Source organism: Anastrepha obliqua, chromosome 2 (genome assembly GCF_027943255.1).
Source record: "Anastrepha obliqua isolate idAnaObli1 chromosome 2, idAnaObli1_1.0, whole genome shotgun sequence".
NCBI lineage: Eukaryota > Metazoa > Arthropoda > Insecta > Diptera > Tephritidae > Anastrepha > Anastrepha obliqua.
Window position 1 is genome coordinate 26334189 of NC_072893.1, and position 15356 is coordinate 26349544.

The following is a 15356-nucleotide window of genomic DNA, read 5'->3' on the forward strand; positions in this document are numbered from 1 at the left end:
TTAAGATAATCAAGGTATTGGTGTTTTGTATTATTATACTTGGGTGGACAATAAACAGCTGATATATTTATTGGGCCAGTCAAAGTGTTGATGCAGACTGTAGTCGCCTGTATATGTTCTGCTTTATAGCCATCCATTTCTATGCATTTTATTGCTCTTTTTATTATGATAGCTGTGCCTCCATGGGCTTTGTAGTCAGGGTGATTTGTATAATAAATATCGAAGTTTGGTATGTTTATATAGGTATTCTCAGTGGTATGCGTTTCGGAAATGAGCATGATATCAATTGCATTGTCGGTTAAAAATATTTTCAATTCTAGTAAGTGGCGGTATATTCGTTTTTAAAGAAACGCCCAAAAAAACACCATTTCAAATGAGGCGAGTGCCTTAACCCTCCTTAAACATTTTAAATTTTGTATGCGCATAATATTTTTGTATAGGCAGGTACATTAATACATCCATACGCAAGTTCAATAAAATATTTATATAAATTTACTTTGATCAGTTCTCACTAAAATATGTGAATTCTCCAAAAATTCTCCGAGTCTTATCGCTAAAAATTTACCTATAAGAATGAACTGCGAGCGACGGCACCAGTTGAGGAAGCAAGGAGCAGCTGCACAGATGCAAACAGAAAAGTTTATATTCGCAAAGTGAAAAAATTGTGTACATTGCATCAACTAATTTTTTTACGAATTCAATTGAATGAAAAATTAAATATTTTTATCAACAAATAAATACAAAATTTATATGAGAATCTTGCTTGAAGCAAAAACAGAGTTCAGTTGAAATTTTCCGGGATAAATGCATAGAAGTGCCGGCTTTAAGCTGCAAAAACGTGCACACAGGTTTAAATACACAAATACATATATACATACGTGAAATTGTAAGCAAACCATAAGGACATTTTAGCTTCCAAACCTTTCAAATAGCCTGATTAATATGATGTTGGTGATTATTTTATTTGCTTGCTTGGCACTCGGAGGAGCAGCTCAATTAGAAGGTGAGTAAATAACACAGCGCCGTAAAATTTTACATTTATTTGTGCGACTAAGATAACTTTAGTGCTTTCGAGTGAAATTTTGTGAGCTTCGTGTGCATCTGCTTTACGTTTTTGAAATATTACAAAGTGCTTGAGGTCCCTAAACCTACTGTAAAAAAATAGGCTTTTGGCTTTTGTGAGAAATCAAGCAAAGTGAAGCATCATCACAACTCTTCCTCTTGATTGGCTTAAGGTTTCATTTTGCAAGTCTTAGGATGCGGCCGAGGATCAGAAGAGCAGTGCGCTTCTATTCAAGGATGATAGCTTTACAAGGTTTGCTTGATGGCTATGGTGCAAAAACAATTGTGAGGTAAACTTAGGCTGCCACGTCACTTGGGAAAGGCGAATGAAATGAAAACAAACAAAATGCATAAAAAAAAGTGTAAAGTGTGGTTAGATGAATGCAAAAACAAAAAGAAAAACATGGGCAGCAAATTTCCAAATTGTGAAAAGTTGTGTGTTTCAAATTAAATTTAGAATTAAAAAACAAAAAAACACAGCCTAATTCGCGCATCGCTGTGCAGCTATATTTGAGCTACACCCAAGAGCGAAATGTGACTAAATGTTCGTGTGCTACCACTGCCCTTTAGGTCGCCTGTATCAAGATTGTTTTAGGAATTGGTCTATGGATGTGAACCAACTATGCTGTATTTCAAGAACATATTCAAGAAATCTTATTTACATAAAAATGTGCCCATAATTATGAAAGTGACCTTTGTCAAATTTTCAAAAAAAAAAAAAAAAATAGTTTATCACTTATTTCACATCCACATTATCTTAAACTATTGGGTTGGCAACTAAGTAATTGCCTAACCTTTGTGCATTTTCTGCAATAATACAACTTGAAGCATTCGTTATCTGGACGAAAATGAAAAGCATCGCCAACAAAAAAAATAATGTGATTGTTAAGGTCTGAACTAAAGAATTCACCAGTCTCGAGGCGCTGAAAAAGCCATTGTTCGCAAGTGGGCCAAAATACCTGCAAGTCACATTCGGGTAGCATTCGATTCGTTTCCGAAGCGTCTCAAGGCCATAGTTAAGGCAAAAGGTGGTCATATCGAGCAAAAGTAAATTGATTCTAAGTTTTGCATTATTTTCACACATTTTTTACTTTGAATTGAATAAAAGTAATTTTTCAAACTAAATTTATGGCCTATTTAATTGGTTACACTTCGAGTGACGGACCCTGTATGTACATTAGGGTGGCAGTTATTTTGCAAGATTATTTTTTATTGGTGCTATCCCCGAGATTGGTTCCTTTATATATAAAAATGGTGGAAAAAAAGTTTGAAGTAAATCTGGTAAGTGGAAAGTGTGCCCCCGGGCCTTCAAAGTTTCAAAAAACCCGAAAATTCGTAGTATAAGTACTAGTAGTAAGTAAAGTAGCCGAGCATTTAGTTTATCACATTACAATGATAATTCAAACTATTACGCTTAAAAAAATATATATTCAATGCAGAATCTACCAAGTCGTTCGACCCTTGCTTTTTGACAACTCTGTCAAAAATTTTCCATTTTTCTTCAATTTCTGAATTACAAAAAAACAAAACGGAAGTTAAAATATGTGAGATAACTTATCAACTGATCACATTTTGAAATTCGAAATGAAAATAGATTTCTTCAAACACATTTCCGCGCATAAAAAATTGGGTTCGCATTTTGACTAACGTACAAATGGTGTCTTGGATAATATCAATATCAAAAACTAGTACTAGTATCAAATAAAGTAGGCGAGCATTTCGTTTCTGAAATAACAACGGCAATTCAAATTTTTATGGCTAAAAAAGTTTTGTATTAAAGTTTTTTAAAAAAATCATTAGTTGCGTACAACATTTGAAATGAAGACATTCGGTAGTACAATGTCGCGACCTCTCTTACGAGAAAAAGTTTATCTGCTCGGGTATTATTCAAATGAAATTTTTGGAAACAAACTTCCATCTGTAAAACAAACGTTACAAGTTTTTTTTTCAATTTACGGGTGTGTAAGTTAACAATACGAGGCAGTGCTTCACTAGCTTTGCGGGAAGTGATGATATATTGGGAGAAAGCCCGAATTCCGACGCAAGAACTAAAGTACTGTATACCAAAGTTAGATGGTCTCTATCAGCAGTGGCGGCAACTTCAAAAGCATGCTGCAAGAACGTCGATGGATCATAAGAAAAAAAAATACCAGTCTAACGGTTAGACTTGATAGAAGTGAAACCTTCCGTAAAACAAACTGAGAGAGAATAAGACGAAAGCAGCATTAGGAGCGGGATAATTATAGGTTCATTATAATATTGCTATAAAGTTCATATTTTATTTTCTTCATTTTATCATTATTCATCCTCAATGTTTTCAATTTCAACAAACGATACGAGTGGCTTATGATAGATAAAATATGATACAAATGCTTTGGTTTCGATGTTGTCAAAGAAAATACCCAAACGGACCGAAGAAACAGACTTACAAATTTCTTCCATTTTCGTCTACTTGTATTCATATAAAAATTTATGTCTCTTCCCACCAAAGCTAAATGTATTAGTATATTTTTTCTTGTAATTTATTCAAGGCTGAAATCCAAAAAACTGTTTTCAATAAATAATCAGAAATGTCCTACAATGCAAATTTGAAAAAAAAAAAAATTTTATTTCTTGTGATTCGAACCAAGAATTTTGGATCGGAAGCTCACATTGCTAGCCGCTCGGCAATCGCGCCATACTGTCGGTGTTGGCCTAAAAGTTATTTAGTTCGTCGCTACGTTTATATGTAATTCGTTTCACTTTTTCCTAAATCACTCCCAACGATTCTAAAGAAGTTTTCACTTCAAAAATTAATGTACGAAATATTTATACCGATTCACTTAAACTGACTTTCAGTATCTAAACCAAAAATAGAAAAGCCAAAAAACTGTTTTGAATAAATAATCAGAAATGTCCTACAATGCAAATTTCAAAAAAAAAAATTCCATTTTCGTCTACATGTATTCATATAAAAATTTATGGCTCTTCCCACCAAAGCTAAATGTATTAGTATATTTTTTCTTGTATTTATTCAAGGCTGAAATCCCGGCGGTACTGCAGTACCGGGTCAACCCGTGGCAGAGGCGGAGCAAGCCCCTAAAACACTCCGCGCATTTCCAAAAATTAGTTTAACATTTGTTGTCCTCCGATGGAGGATCTATCAGATGTTAAGCTGATAACCACACTACCTAGTCAATACATTTTAAATAATAAACCTAATAAAACTTTTGAGAATTACACGCTCACAAAAATTATTTATATCAACATATAATATAACGCTTCGTAACTAAATAACTTTTAGGCCAGCGACGACAGCATGGCGCGGTAGCCGAGCGACTAGCAATGTGAGCTTCCGATCCAAAATCCTTGGTTCAAATCACAAGAAAAAATAAAAGTTATTTTTATTTATTTCGTCGCTACTTTTATATCAACATATAATATAACGCTTCGTAGCCAAGTTGGTCGCTTTTTTCGTTTCACTTTTCCTCAAATCACTCCCAACGATTCTAAAGAAGTTTTCACTTCAAAAAATACCAGTCTAACGGTTAGACGCGATAGAAGTGAAACCTTCCGTAAAACAAACTGAGAGAGAATAAGACGAAAGCAGCATTAGGAGCGGGATAATTATAGGTTCATTATAATATTGCTATAAAGTTCATATTTTATTTTCTTCATTTTATTGTTATTCATCCTCAATGTTTTCAATTTCAACAAATGATACGAGTGGCTTATGAAAGCTAAAATATGATACAAATGCTTTGGTTTCGATGTTGTCAACATGTCTTTGAAATACCGCGTCAATGGTTGTTTTTGATCGTATTGTCGATTCAGTGCGATTGTTACACATTTTTAAATTGAATGTTGTATTGAGAACGTCAATTAAGGGAACCGCTGTGTCCAATGCAAAATGTACGTTAAAATCGCCACTTAAAATCATTGGAACTTTATTGTAATCTTTTCTAAATATCCGCGATACTTCTGGTGTATACTTTATTAAATTTTCGTGAATGAATTCCGTGATGCTATTTATTGATTTTTTTTTCTGTCGATATTCACAACACTTTTCTGCATTATTTTTCGGCATAATTGCGGTAAATATTTAAAAATGAAAATATTTACGAATATAAAAATACACACGCGGTTGCTATTATGAGCGTCCCCAGCAAAACCTGCGTGACCGAAACTCTAACACAATTACATTTTTTTGAATGTTATTATACAAACACATATGCACGCAGGTTTTGCTGGGGCGTGACCGAAACTCTAACACAATTACACATATGCACTCGTATTTGTTTGAAAATTTTTTTTTTTTTTTTTGGTTCTCCGTCACCTTTGGAAAATGTGTAAACAGTAAGCAAACTTTATTCATATATTTTTCCTCATTTTTGCATCAGTAAAATTAAACAAACGCCGTAGCCGAATGGGTTGGTGCGTGACTACTATTCAGAATTCACAGAGAGAACGTCAGTTCGAATCTCGGTGAAAACACCAAAATTAAGGAAAACTATTTTTCTAATAGCGCTCACCCCTCAGCAGGCAATGGCAAAACACCGAGTGTATTTCTGCCATGAAAAAAAGCTCCTCATAAACATATCATAAAATAAAATAAAATATCTGTTTAAAAAAAATTTTTTTCTTGTGATTCGAACCAAGAATTTTGGATCGGAAGCTCACATTGCTAGCCGATCGGCTATCGCGCCATGCTGTCGGCGCTGGCCTAAAAGTTATTTAGTTCGTCGCTACGTGTATATGTAATATTCGTAGCCAAGAGTGTCGCTTTTTTCGTTTCACTTTTTCTCAAATCACTCCCAACGATTCTAAAGAAGTTTTCACTTCAAAAGTAATAGCTAAAAAATCACCCTTTATGTTTTCATGGCTCGGAGCATAGGATAATAGGAATGAATAAAGATCAAGCGTCAACGTTGGCAGGATTATGTCGACCGAATAGAAAGAAACGCTTGGGCTCTGGAAGTATTTGATGCGTTACCAGCTGTTGCTACCAGATGAAGCCCTTCTCTGTGTTGGAAAGATCAGGTGGAGAAGAACTTGGCTTCACTTGGTGTTTCCAACTGGCGTCGGTTAGTACGAGAAAGAAACGACTGGCGCGCTTTGTTAAACTCGGCCAAACTCGCGTAAGCGGTTATCGCGGCAGTCTAGAAGAAGGAGAAGCCCGCACTGAACGAAATACGTTTGTTTTGCGCTTTTTGTAAGCCAAATATTAACGGTATTTTTGAGCCACTTCAAGCGTTCACTTTATTATACTAAAAGCTACCGGGTTATAAACTGCATAACTGAAAATTTTCTTCGGATTCTGAAAAGAAGTTGGATATTTTGATGAAAAAAAAAATTCACAATGACACTTTTTTTTTCTGTTGGGCAGAACGCACTTAAATTCCATTTGTTTTTGTATTTTAGAAAATGACGCATGTGAAACGGAACACTATAAGGGAAATTGTGCTGCCAGCCGAAATTGTCCGCAACTACCCGCTTCTATGAACGCAATGGGTCTCACCAGTAACGATATTGGCCATTGCGGTTTTACTGTAATTGAGGACATAATTTGTTGTCCGTAAGTATTTATGAACTAAATGAGTGATGAGCTTTTCCTCCAGCAGCTTTGGTTTCCATGTACTCTGCTAAAAAAAAAAATATTTTAAAAAATTTTATTTTTAGGAAAAGTGCAGTAACCAGTACCACTACAGCAAAGCCGTCGGATATTACTACCACAGCACCACTGCCAGGGTTTGTTATCTTTCCACTAAAAAAAGAGATATTTCTTAGCATAAAATTAAAAAAAAAATATATGTATCTTTATTCCAATATATTTTGCAGCAATGTGTCGACAGGTTCACGCAATTTAGTTCGCCCAGCTGATCGTGGTGGGTATAGCGTCAAAATCATTATAGTGGCAGTAATTATAAAGTTAAAACAATATTAAAAATTTCAGCATGCAGCAAAATTGAAATGGGTCCGATCCCAAGCTCAATAAATCATATAATTATATGCGAGGATGTGGCCTTCCCAGAATATCCGCATATGGCGAAAATTGTTTATGACGTCGAAGATATGGCTTGTGGTGGGACGTTGATTGATAAACGTTTCGTTCTTACTGCGGCGCATTGCATAATAACGAGGGACATGAAACCTATAAAAGTTATTTTGGGTGTTACTGACTTCAATGATACAGAGCAATGGCAAGGCCGACTGGAGATAGATATCAAAGTGAGTAATATTAATACATATCCATATACAGAAGGTGGCGCAAAATTAATCACCCTATCGGAAGATTTATAATTTTTGCAATTTTAATGCACTTGTGAACGAGGCAACTACAGTAAACAAATAGACAAAAAATGGAGCGCGCGTAAAACTCAAAATAAAGATTATCATAATTTATAATAATTTTTTTTTGTATTTAGTAAAAGTGTTATTTTTTTTCTTTGTTCATTCCTCTCGGGAGCATTGGGCCTCGATAAGATGTCTTGCGTTGGTTTCGTTAATCTATTTGATTTCTGACAGTGTAGATGATTAGCTTTGCCGCTAGGTAGGTAGGTAGGTGGGTGGGGTGGCTGTCGCAATGAAGCAATGACACACTTAGACTATTCATAGGTCCATTGGAGACTGGAAACAGGAACTTATCCTTACCCTGTGGGTTCCTTTTCAAACCATCCGGTAGCTTTAATAAACGAGCAAAGCGTCGTTAGTTTTAGTTGCGCTATGTCCGCTTCTTCTTCTTTCATAGCGTTACAACGCGGGGTACGTCAAAGCTTCCTCCAAAATGCTCCTCCAAAGCGGTCTATCTTGAGCTGTTGCTCCGTAGTTACGTATTCCCAGCTTCTTAAGATCGTGTTCCACTGCGTCTATCCAACGGTTCCTCGGTCTGCCTTTGGACTTCACGCCCATTAGCTTTCCTGTCAAGGCTTTCCTGTTCGACCGCTGTTCCATTTCCGCTATGTCTGTCTGCTTAGTTCGCATGTGTAGAGGTTTTGCCAACTTACCATATTGATGGTTTCCCTTTCTATAAGTATTTTACAAGTGGGCATAGGTATCAGCGTCTTATCCGCTTGGAGGTCAAGCGTTGTACCAATTCGAGCAAGTTTATCTGCCTTGCAGTTCCCTGCTACATATATTCCTGTGTCCTGGCACCCAAATAAGGTGTATTTTGTAGTATTTGGATATGTCCTTTACAAGTTTAAAACATTCTATGACTGTTTTTGACGAGTGTGTTTTAGATCCAAGCACTTTTATTGTCGCTGTACCGTCTAAGTATATGAATACTTCATTTGTGGATAATACTCTCGTTTTTATTACAGTAAGTCCCTCTTTTATGGCAGTGACTTCCGCCTGCAAAACACTGCAATGATCAGGTAGACGAAATGATTGGCGAACTCCGAGTTTATCGGAGTAAACCCCTCCACCTACTCTGTTATATAGTGTTGAAACATCTGTATAGATGTTTATATCATTTTCTCTACCAATAATCCCATTCCTATTTGGAAGGAAATGCTGTGACGAAGGATTTATCTAAATTGATATCCTTGGTCTTACAGAAATCCGTTGTACCAGGTATGCAGGGGAATTTTTCTAAAATTCAAGAGTGTCCTCTCTGCTTTATTCTGAGTATACCGATTTCGCTTAATCTGAGAGCAGCCTTGGCAGCTGTTTGCTTGCCGAAATGCTCTATTGATAATAGGTTAAGCATAATGTGTAGTGCCTCTGTGGGTGTGGTCCTCAGTGCCCCGCAGATGCAAAGACTGGCCATTCTTTAAGAATGTACCATGGTTTTTTATATATAATTTATCTAAAGCCGGTCCCCATTATTGTATACTGTATGTTAGGATTGGTCTTACAATAGCTGTGTATAGCCAATATACGATAGATGGGGAAAGACCCCAACTTAGTCCTATTTGTGGCTTACAAGAGTAGAGTGCTATTGTTGCTCTTTTTACTCTACCTTCGACATTTGATTTCCATGTTAGCTTTCTGTTTAGTATTAGACCTAAGAAGCGGGCCTCATCACTAAATGACAAAGCCGTTCCATCTAGAGTCGGAGGAGTTATTCTTGGAATTCTATGTTTCCTGGTAAATAAGATCAGTTCAGTTTTGTTGGGGTTGATGCTTAGCCCATTTGATCTTGACCAGTTCTCAACCATGTTTAGTAAATCTTGCATGATTTCACAAAGTGTATTGGGAAATTTCCCTCTTACAACCATTGCAACATCATCCGCATAAGCTACCACGTGTTGTCCTCTCTCTTCTAGGCTCTTTAGCAAGAAGTTTATTGCCAGCACTCAGAGGAGAGGAGACATCACACCGCCTTGAGGTGTTCCTCTACTGACTCTTTTCCTGATCTTCGTGGCCTCTAAGGTTGCGATCACAAATCTGCTCATTAGCATGTTTTTGATGAACTCAACCAAAGCCCCTTAGATAGCCTGCCGCTACCAGTCCTAAATAGTGCGAATGCCCACCTGTCGTTGCTTAGGAACAACGTCGTCTTACTGCTTGAAGTGCCATCTGTGTTTCACATTTTTCTGCCAGAAGGATCGCACAGATGGTTGAGGACTTCGCTAAATTTGGAGTGTCTGCGCTATTAAAAAGTGTTGATTGGTTCGTATAAGTTGTGATTCTTCAAGAATCCAACTAGCGGTTCCACACCATTTTTTTGCCACATCCTCGTTATTAAAAAGTGTTATACAAAAACAAAATTGGATGATCAATTTTGCGCCCCCTTGCATGTAGTCATACAAACTATTTTTCTCACATGATTTATTCCATTTTCTTCAATTTCATAATAGGCAACCTACGTGCCACAGAACTATTCGAGTTTTTCTCATTACTTCGACATTGGATTAATTGAATTGGCCAGTGATGCCGTTTTTAGTGTTAAGGTTTATCCAATATGCCTGCATACTGATCCAACTGATTTGCCCGAAAATACGGAAATAATTGTGACTGGTTGGGGACGCACCGAAAGTAACAGTACGCCTATGAAATTTTATTATTAAGCGAATGCATTTTAACTTTTTTCCTACGTAGGTCTATCAAAACACTTAATGGCGGCCAAACTGAATCTGATACCGCTGCCAAAATGCAACGAAGAATTGAAAAATTACTTTGATCGTCGCTTACGTCATGGGATTGATGAGACACAGCTGTGTGCTCTGGCGCCAGGGAAAGATGCCTGTTGGGGCGACTCTGGTGGGCCACTGCATATAATTAAAGATAAAGCCTACAATAACTACAGATTGGTGGGTGTAGTTTCATTTGGCATAGATTGTGGAAAAAATGTACCGGGTATTTATACCAGTGTGCCAAAATTTTTGGATTTTATTGAAAGTATTGTATGGCCTGAAGGATGATGGATGATAAACGAGCTGACCTGACCCTAAATTAGAAATAAAATTTTATTAAAAATTATAAGGAAATGTTTTTCACTTAAGAGATTGCCGTCAGTGCGAAGCTGTGACTGCCGGCAAAAATCGAAAAATTTGTTATTTTGTATATAATCGAATTTATTGTCATTTAAAAAGAAATGTATTAAATATTAAAATTCTGTTAATACAAATTGAAGTCCAAAATAAGCACGACTTGCATCTTGAAAATGTTTTTGATGACGCCATCTTTTTAATGAAATAGTAAGGTGGAAGTTACATCCGCAGCTGACTTTCAGTGAAAGCTTAGTGACATTCAGTACAGTGGAAGCGAAATTATTGCGTCTAAGGTGTCAGTATGTTTGTGTGATCGGTACAAAAATGAGCTTCGAGCAAAGAGCTAAATAAAATTTTGTTTTAAAATCGGTAAATCGTTTACCGAAGCATTTGAATTGATGCAAAAAGTGTATGGCGATGATTGTCTATTTCGTGCCAGAGTTCATGAGTGCTTTACACGTTTCAGAGATGGTTGTGAGGACATAAATGACAATGAAAATCAGTAATCACCGAAAACTCCAACGAAATTGTTCGTAAATTTAACAAAAATGAACCGAAATCATCGTTGAAATTCATGGGATCGGAATTGAATATCTCCATAACATCGATTTTTCGCATTTTAGATGATCATTTGTGCTTACGAATGGTCTGTGCACGTTTCATTCCGCACAAGATAACTGAAGACCAAAAATTGGTCCGAATTCAACATTCGAAAAGCCTCATTAAAGAACCAAGAAAAGACGAGAACTTCCTTTACAACATTGTAACTGGTGATGAAACGTGGTGCTTCCAACATGAACCTGCAACTAAGCTTCAAAGTGCCGAATGCAAGGCCCCAGACTAGCCACCACCCAAAAAATCGCGTTTGCAGAAGTCAAAAATCGTGTCGATACTCATTTGTTTTTACGATTTCAAGGGAATTGTCCACAAGGAGTTCCTGCCAATGGACCAAACCGTTAATGCAATTTTCTATCTGGGCGTTTTGAAGTGTTTGTTGCATCGCACTCGTCGAATTCGCCCTGAATACCGCGAAGGAGGAAGCTGGCTTTTATTGCATGCCAATGCATCATCTCATCGATCCACTCTTGCGACCGATTTTTTGACTAGAAATCGCATTCTAACCATCAATCACTCACCGTATTCGCCTGATGTGGCTCCTTGTGACTTCTAACTATTCGGTAAATTGCATTTGGTCATGAAAGGCAAACGTTTTGTGTCCGTAGAGGTCATCCAAACGGCTTGTACCGACATATAGAAGGACATTCCGGATTCCGGTCAATGACCTGAAACACTCTTTCGAAAAGCTTTTAGATCGCACAAAACAGTGTATCGAGGCCAGAGGGGACTATTTTGAATAAATAAACTTGAAGTTATCAGAACGAAGCTACTGTCGTTTCTATTTTTTGCTCAGTCTTGTTTATTTTGGACTTCACCTTGCATTCTGTCGCTAATATCATTTTTGTGCCGTCAGAAACCTCTCAACCTTCGCGTTTTTTCTACGAAGAGAGTAAAAATGCTTTTTAAGAGCTTGTCACGGAAATAATTTTCAAAAATACATTTTAAGGCATTTAGCTAAAACCAATTTTGCTTGTGTAAAAATTGATGGCGGAAAACAAAAAGTATCATATATTCTCCTTTTTTTTCGTTTTGCTTTTTTTTGCATTATGACTTTCGGATTCATTTTGCGATTGGTACGTAAGGTTCCAGTGGTATGAGTTTTAAAACTAACTAACCTGAGCGAATCCAACTATTCTAGTAGTTGTCCATTAATAATGAATGGCACTTCAATAAATATGGCTCCATTAAGACTCATAATCACAGCATCCACTACAGCTGAGGAAGACACCTCATGTCTTACTTTGCCTTTATACATACATTGTAGGTATGTCTATGTTGAGAGCATGGCCATCATGTGTACAAAGCTCATGAGCATATAAGGGATTGTTAGACCAATTTGAACGAATTTTAGGTGCCTCTATTTGAGCCCGCAACAAAGAAAGGCCAAGGAATATCTCCATTTCTTGAAAATTGGTTTCTGTGAAACTCTTTATCCGACAATTTCTCGTATGTGGACGTGATAGTTACAGCAAATTTTTCCCATATTCATTTGTGCAACTACCAATGAAATGCATTATTTTCGTAGACCAAACTTTACCGAAAATCTCTTCCGGAGTTATACAATTTTTTAGATCATCAGCTGTACTTATTGAAGACCAATCAAAATGAAAGTCTTGTATTTCTGCAGTGTCTTCATTCCACAAAGTAGTTGTCTCATCTATCCCATTTGAAATATTTATGCCGTTAGAGTCTCCTAAATCAGAAAATGATGATGTTGATGAGTCCATGTTGTTTGACGAAAATATATTAGGGGTACATTCCCTTGAGTTTTCGCTGAATTGTCCATATTCTAACACAAAAGTATCCATAAATTTATTGATTTCATTTCCAATTATTTCCGTAATACACTTACCTATATCTTGATCTGAATCAGAATCATCAAGTAATCTCAAAATTCGCGTAGGCTTCTTACGTGAATTCATTTTTCTAAAAAGTTATACAATAATTCAAAAAACTGATGTTTTCACTTTAATCTGTCAAATGTCTAATTGAAGCAGATGATGAAATGTCTAAGCAATTGCAATGCATATTGTTAAAAGTAAGGGAAATTTTCAGAAAAAAATGTGCAATGATACAGGCAGCTCTCTCTGAGAATTCTACGAAATATAGATGCTATAGCATTCACGTCAAGTATTACACTTCTAATGGGTGATTTTTTAAGAGCTATAGGAAAGTTTTACAAAAAAACACACGTAAAATTCAGAAAAATGCATAAAATTTTTATTTAAATCGATAGTACAGTTCATATAATTTAATGTTTGAAGATTATTTCATGTAAATGTTGACCGCAACTGCGCTTCAAAGGGTCCATCCGCTTAGTCCAATTTTGGCATACGCTTTCCAATATTTCGTTGGCCGCCGTAGCCGAATGGGTTGGTGCGTGATTACCATTCGGAATTCACAGAGAGGTCGTTGGTTCGAATCTCGGTGAAAGCGAAATTAATAAAAAAAAGCATTTTTCTAATAGCGGTCGCCCCTCGGCAGGCAATGGCAAACCTCCGAGTGTATTTCTGCCATGAAAAAGCTCCTCATAAAAATATCTGCCGTTCGGAGTCGGCTCCATTCGTGGAACAACATCAAAACACACACCACAAATAGGAGGAAGAGCTCGGCCAAACACCTAACAGAAGTGTACGCGCCAATTATTTATTTTTTTTGTTTTTATTTTTATCTCACATATAAATGCTTTAATGTTGTCTTCCAATGCGTGAAGCAGGCTTGTCTGAATAGACATTGTTACGCGTGCTGTGTGGCATGTGGCACCGTCTAGCTGAAACCACATGTCATGCAAGTCAAGTTCTTGCATTTTAGGCAACAAAAAGTTAGATATCATTTCACGGTAGCGCTCACCATTCACAGTTACGTTACGATTCGTAGCATCTTTGAAGAAGTACGGTCCAAAGATACCTCCAGCCCATAAACCGCAACAAACTGTGACCTTTTCTAGATACATTGGAAGCTCTTGCAATTCTTCTGGCTGATCTTCACTCCAAAATCGGCAATTCTGATTGATCCAAAAATGAGCTTCGTCGCTGAACACAATTTTTCGATAAAAAGGTGGATCTTCGTCCAACTTTCCAAGAGCCCATTCGGCAAAAATTTTGCGTTGCGGTAGGTCGTTCGGCTTCAATTCTTGCACCAGCTGTATTTTGAAAGGCTTCACACCTAAATCCTTTCGCAAAATTTTCCACGTTGTTGAGTAACAGAGGCTCAATTGCTGCGAACAGCGACGAATCGATAATTGATGGTCATCATTAACACTGGCCGATATAGCTGCGATATTTTCTTCAGTTCGCACTCTACTATTCGAATTTATCGCGTCCTCCTGCCTAGACATACATAACAAGGGCTCACAGCCAACGTTTGTAACGGCTAGAAGGCAGGAGGTGATTGATCTAACCCTATCAAACTCAAAACTTGGGTGGTCAATCAAGAACTGGAGAGTCCTTGCCGAAGATTCGTGCTCGGACCACAGGTACATTGAGTTTCAGTGTGGCGAAGAGGCACAAATGCCATTGCCCTCTAGAAACCCAAAAAAAACAGACTGGCAGAAGTTTAGGGAGGCGTTGCGGGACCTTGACGTTGCGCCACCAAGACTTCGAAAAGAACAGGCCATTGAGGCGGCTGTTGAGAAACTCAACGCTGCCCTAACCGAATGTTTTGAGTCAGCCTGTCCAATGCGACCTCTCCCTAGCCGGACTCCCGTTCCTTGGTGGAATCGAGAGCTCCAGATGCTGAGGCGTGAGTCGAGAAAACTTCTAAACCGGGCCCTCAAGACTAACCTTGCAGAGGACTGGGAGCGATACCGTGATGTTCAGAAGAACTACAGGAGGCTTATTCGGGAATCGAAAAGAGCCTCATTTAGGGAATTCTGCAGCGGTATTGAATCTCTGAGTGACACGGCGAAATTGGTTAGGATCCTGAAAAGGGATCCAACTGCAAAGCTGGGGTCACTTAGGAAATCTGATGGCTCCTTCACGGAGCGGATAAGTGAGACACTCAGCTTGCTGATGGAGTCTCACTTTCCTGATAATCAGATAAGCATCAGCCGGCAACAGCCCTTATTGATAGAAGCAGTTGTCAGAGCTGCTGCACCTTCTCGTCATGACTGGTTCGTTGCCAGATCTGTGGTGAGTGAGGCTGCCATTCGATTTGCCATCAAATCTTTTGGCGGCTACAAGTCGCCCGGACCAGATGATAGCATGTGTAACTCTGCTAGTAGGCACGGCGTAGACCGGGTGCTAGCAAATTGGATTCGTTCGA

The 15356-nt window shown here is 37.7% G+C and overlaps 1 protein-coding gene and 1 pseudogene across 1 annotated transcript; one reads left to right on the forward strand and one right to left on the reverse strand.

Annotated features, from left to right (window-relative positions):
* Positions 1-822: 822 nt before the first annotated feature.
* On the forward strand, positions 823-10594 carry LOC129237806 (serine protease persephone-like). Its single transcript, XM_054872747.1, has 7 exons — positions 823-1003; positions 6463-6616; positions 6721-6789; positions 6880-6926; positions 6995-7269; positions 9843-10026; positions 10084-10594. Exons 1-7 carry the CDS (start codon positions 943-945, stop codon positions 10404-10406), a joined length of 1113 nt encoding a protein of 370 aa, XP_054728722.1. The 5' UTR covers positions 823-942; the 3' UTR covers positions 10407-10594.
* LOC129239902 (U2 spliceosomal RNA) lies at positions 4072-4255 on the reverse strand (annotated as a pseudogene).
* Positions 10595-15356: the final 4762 nt, after the last annotated feature.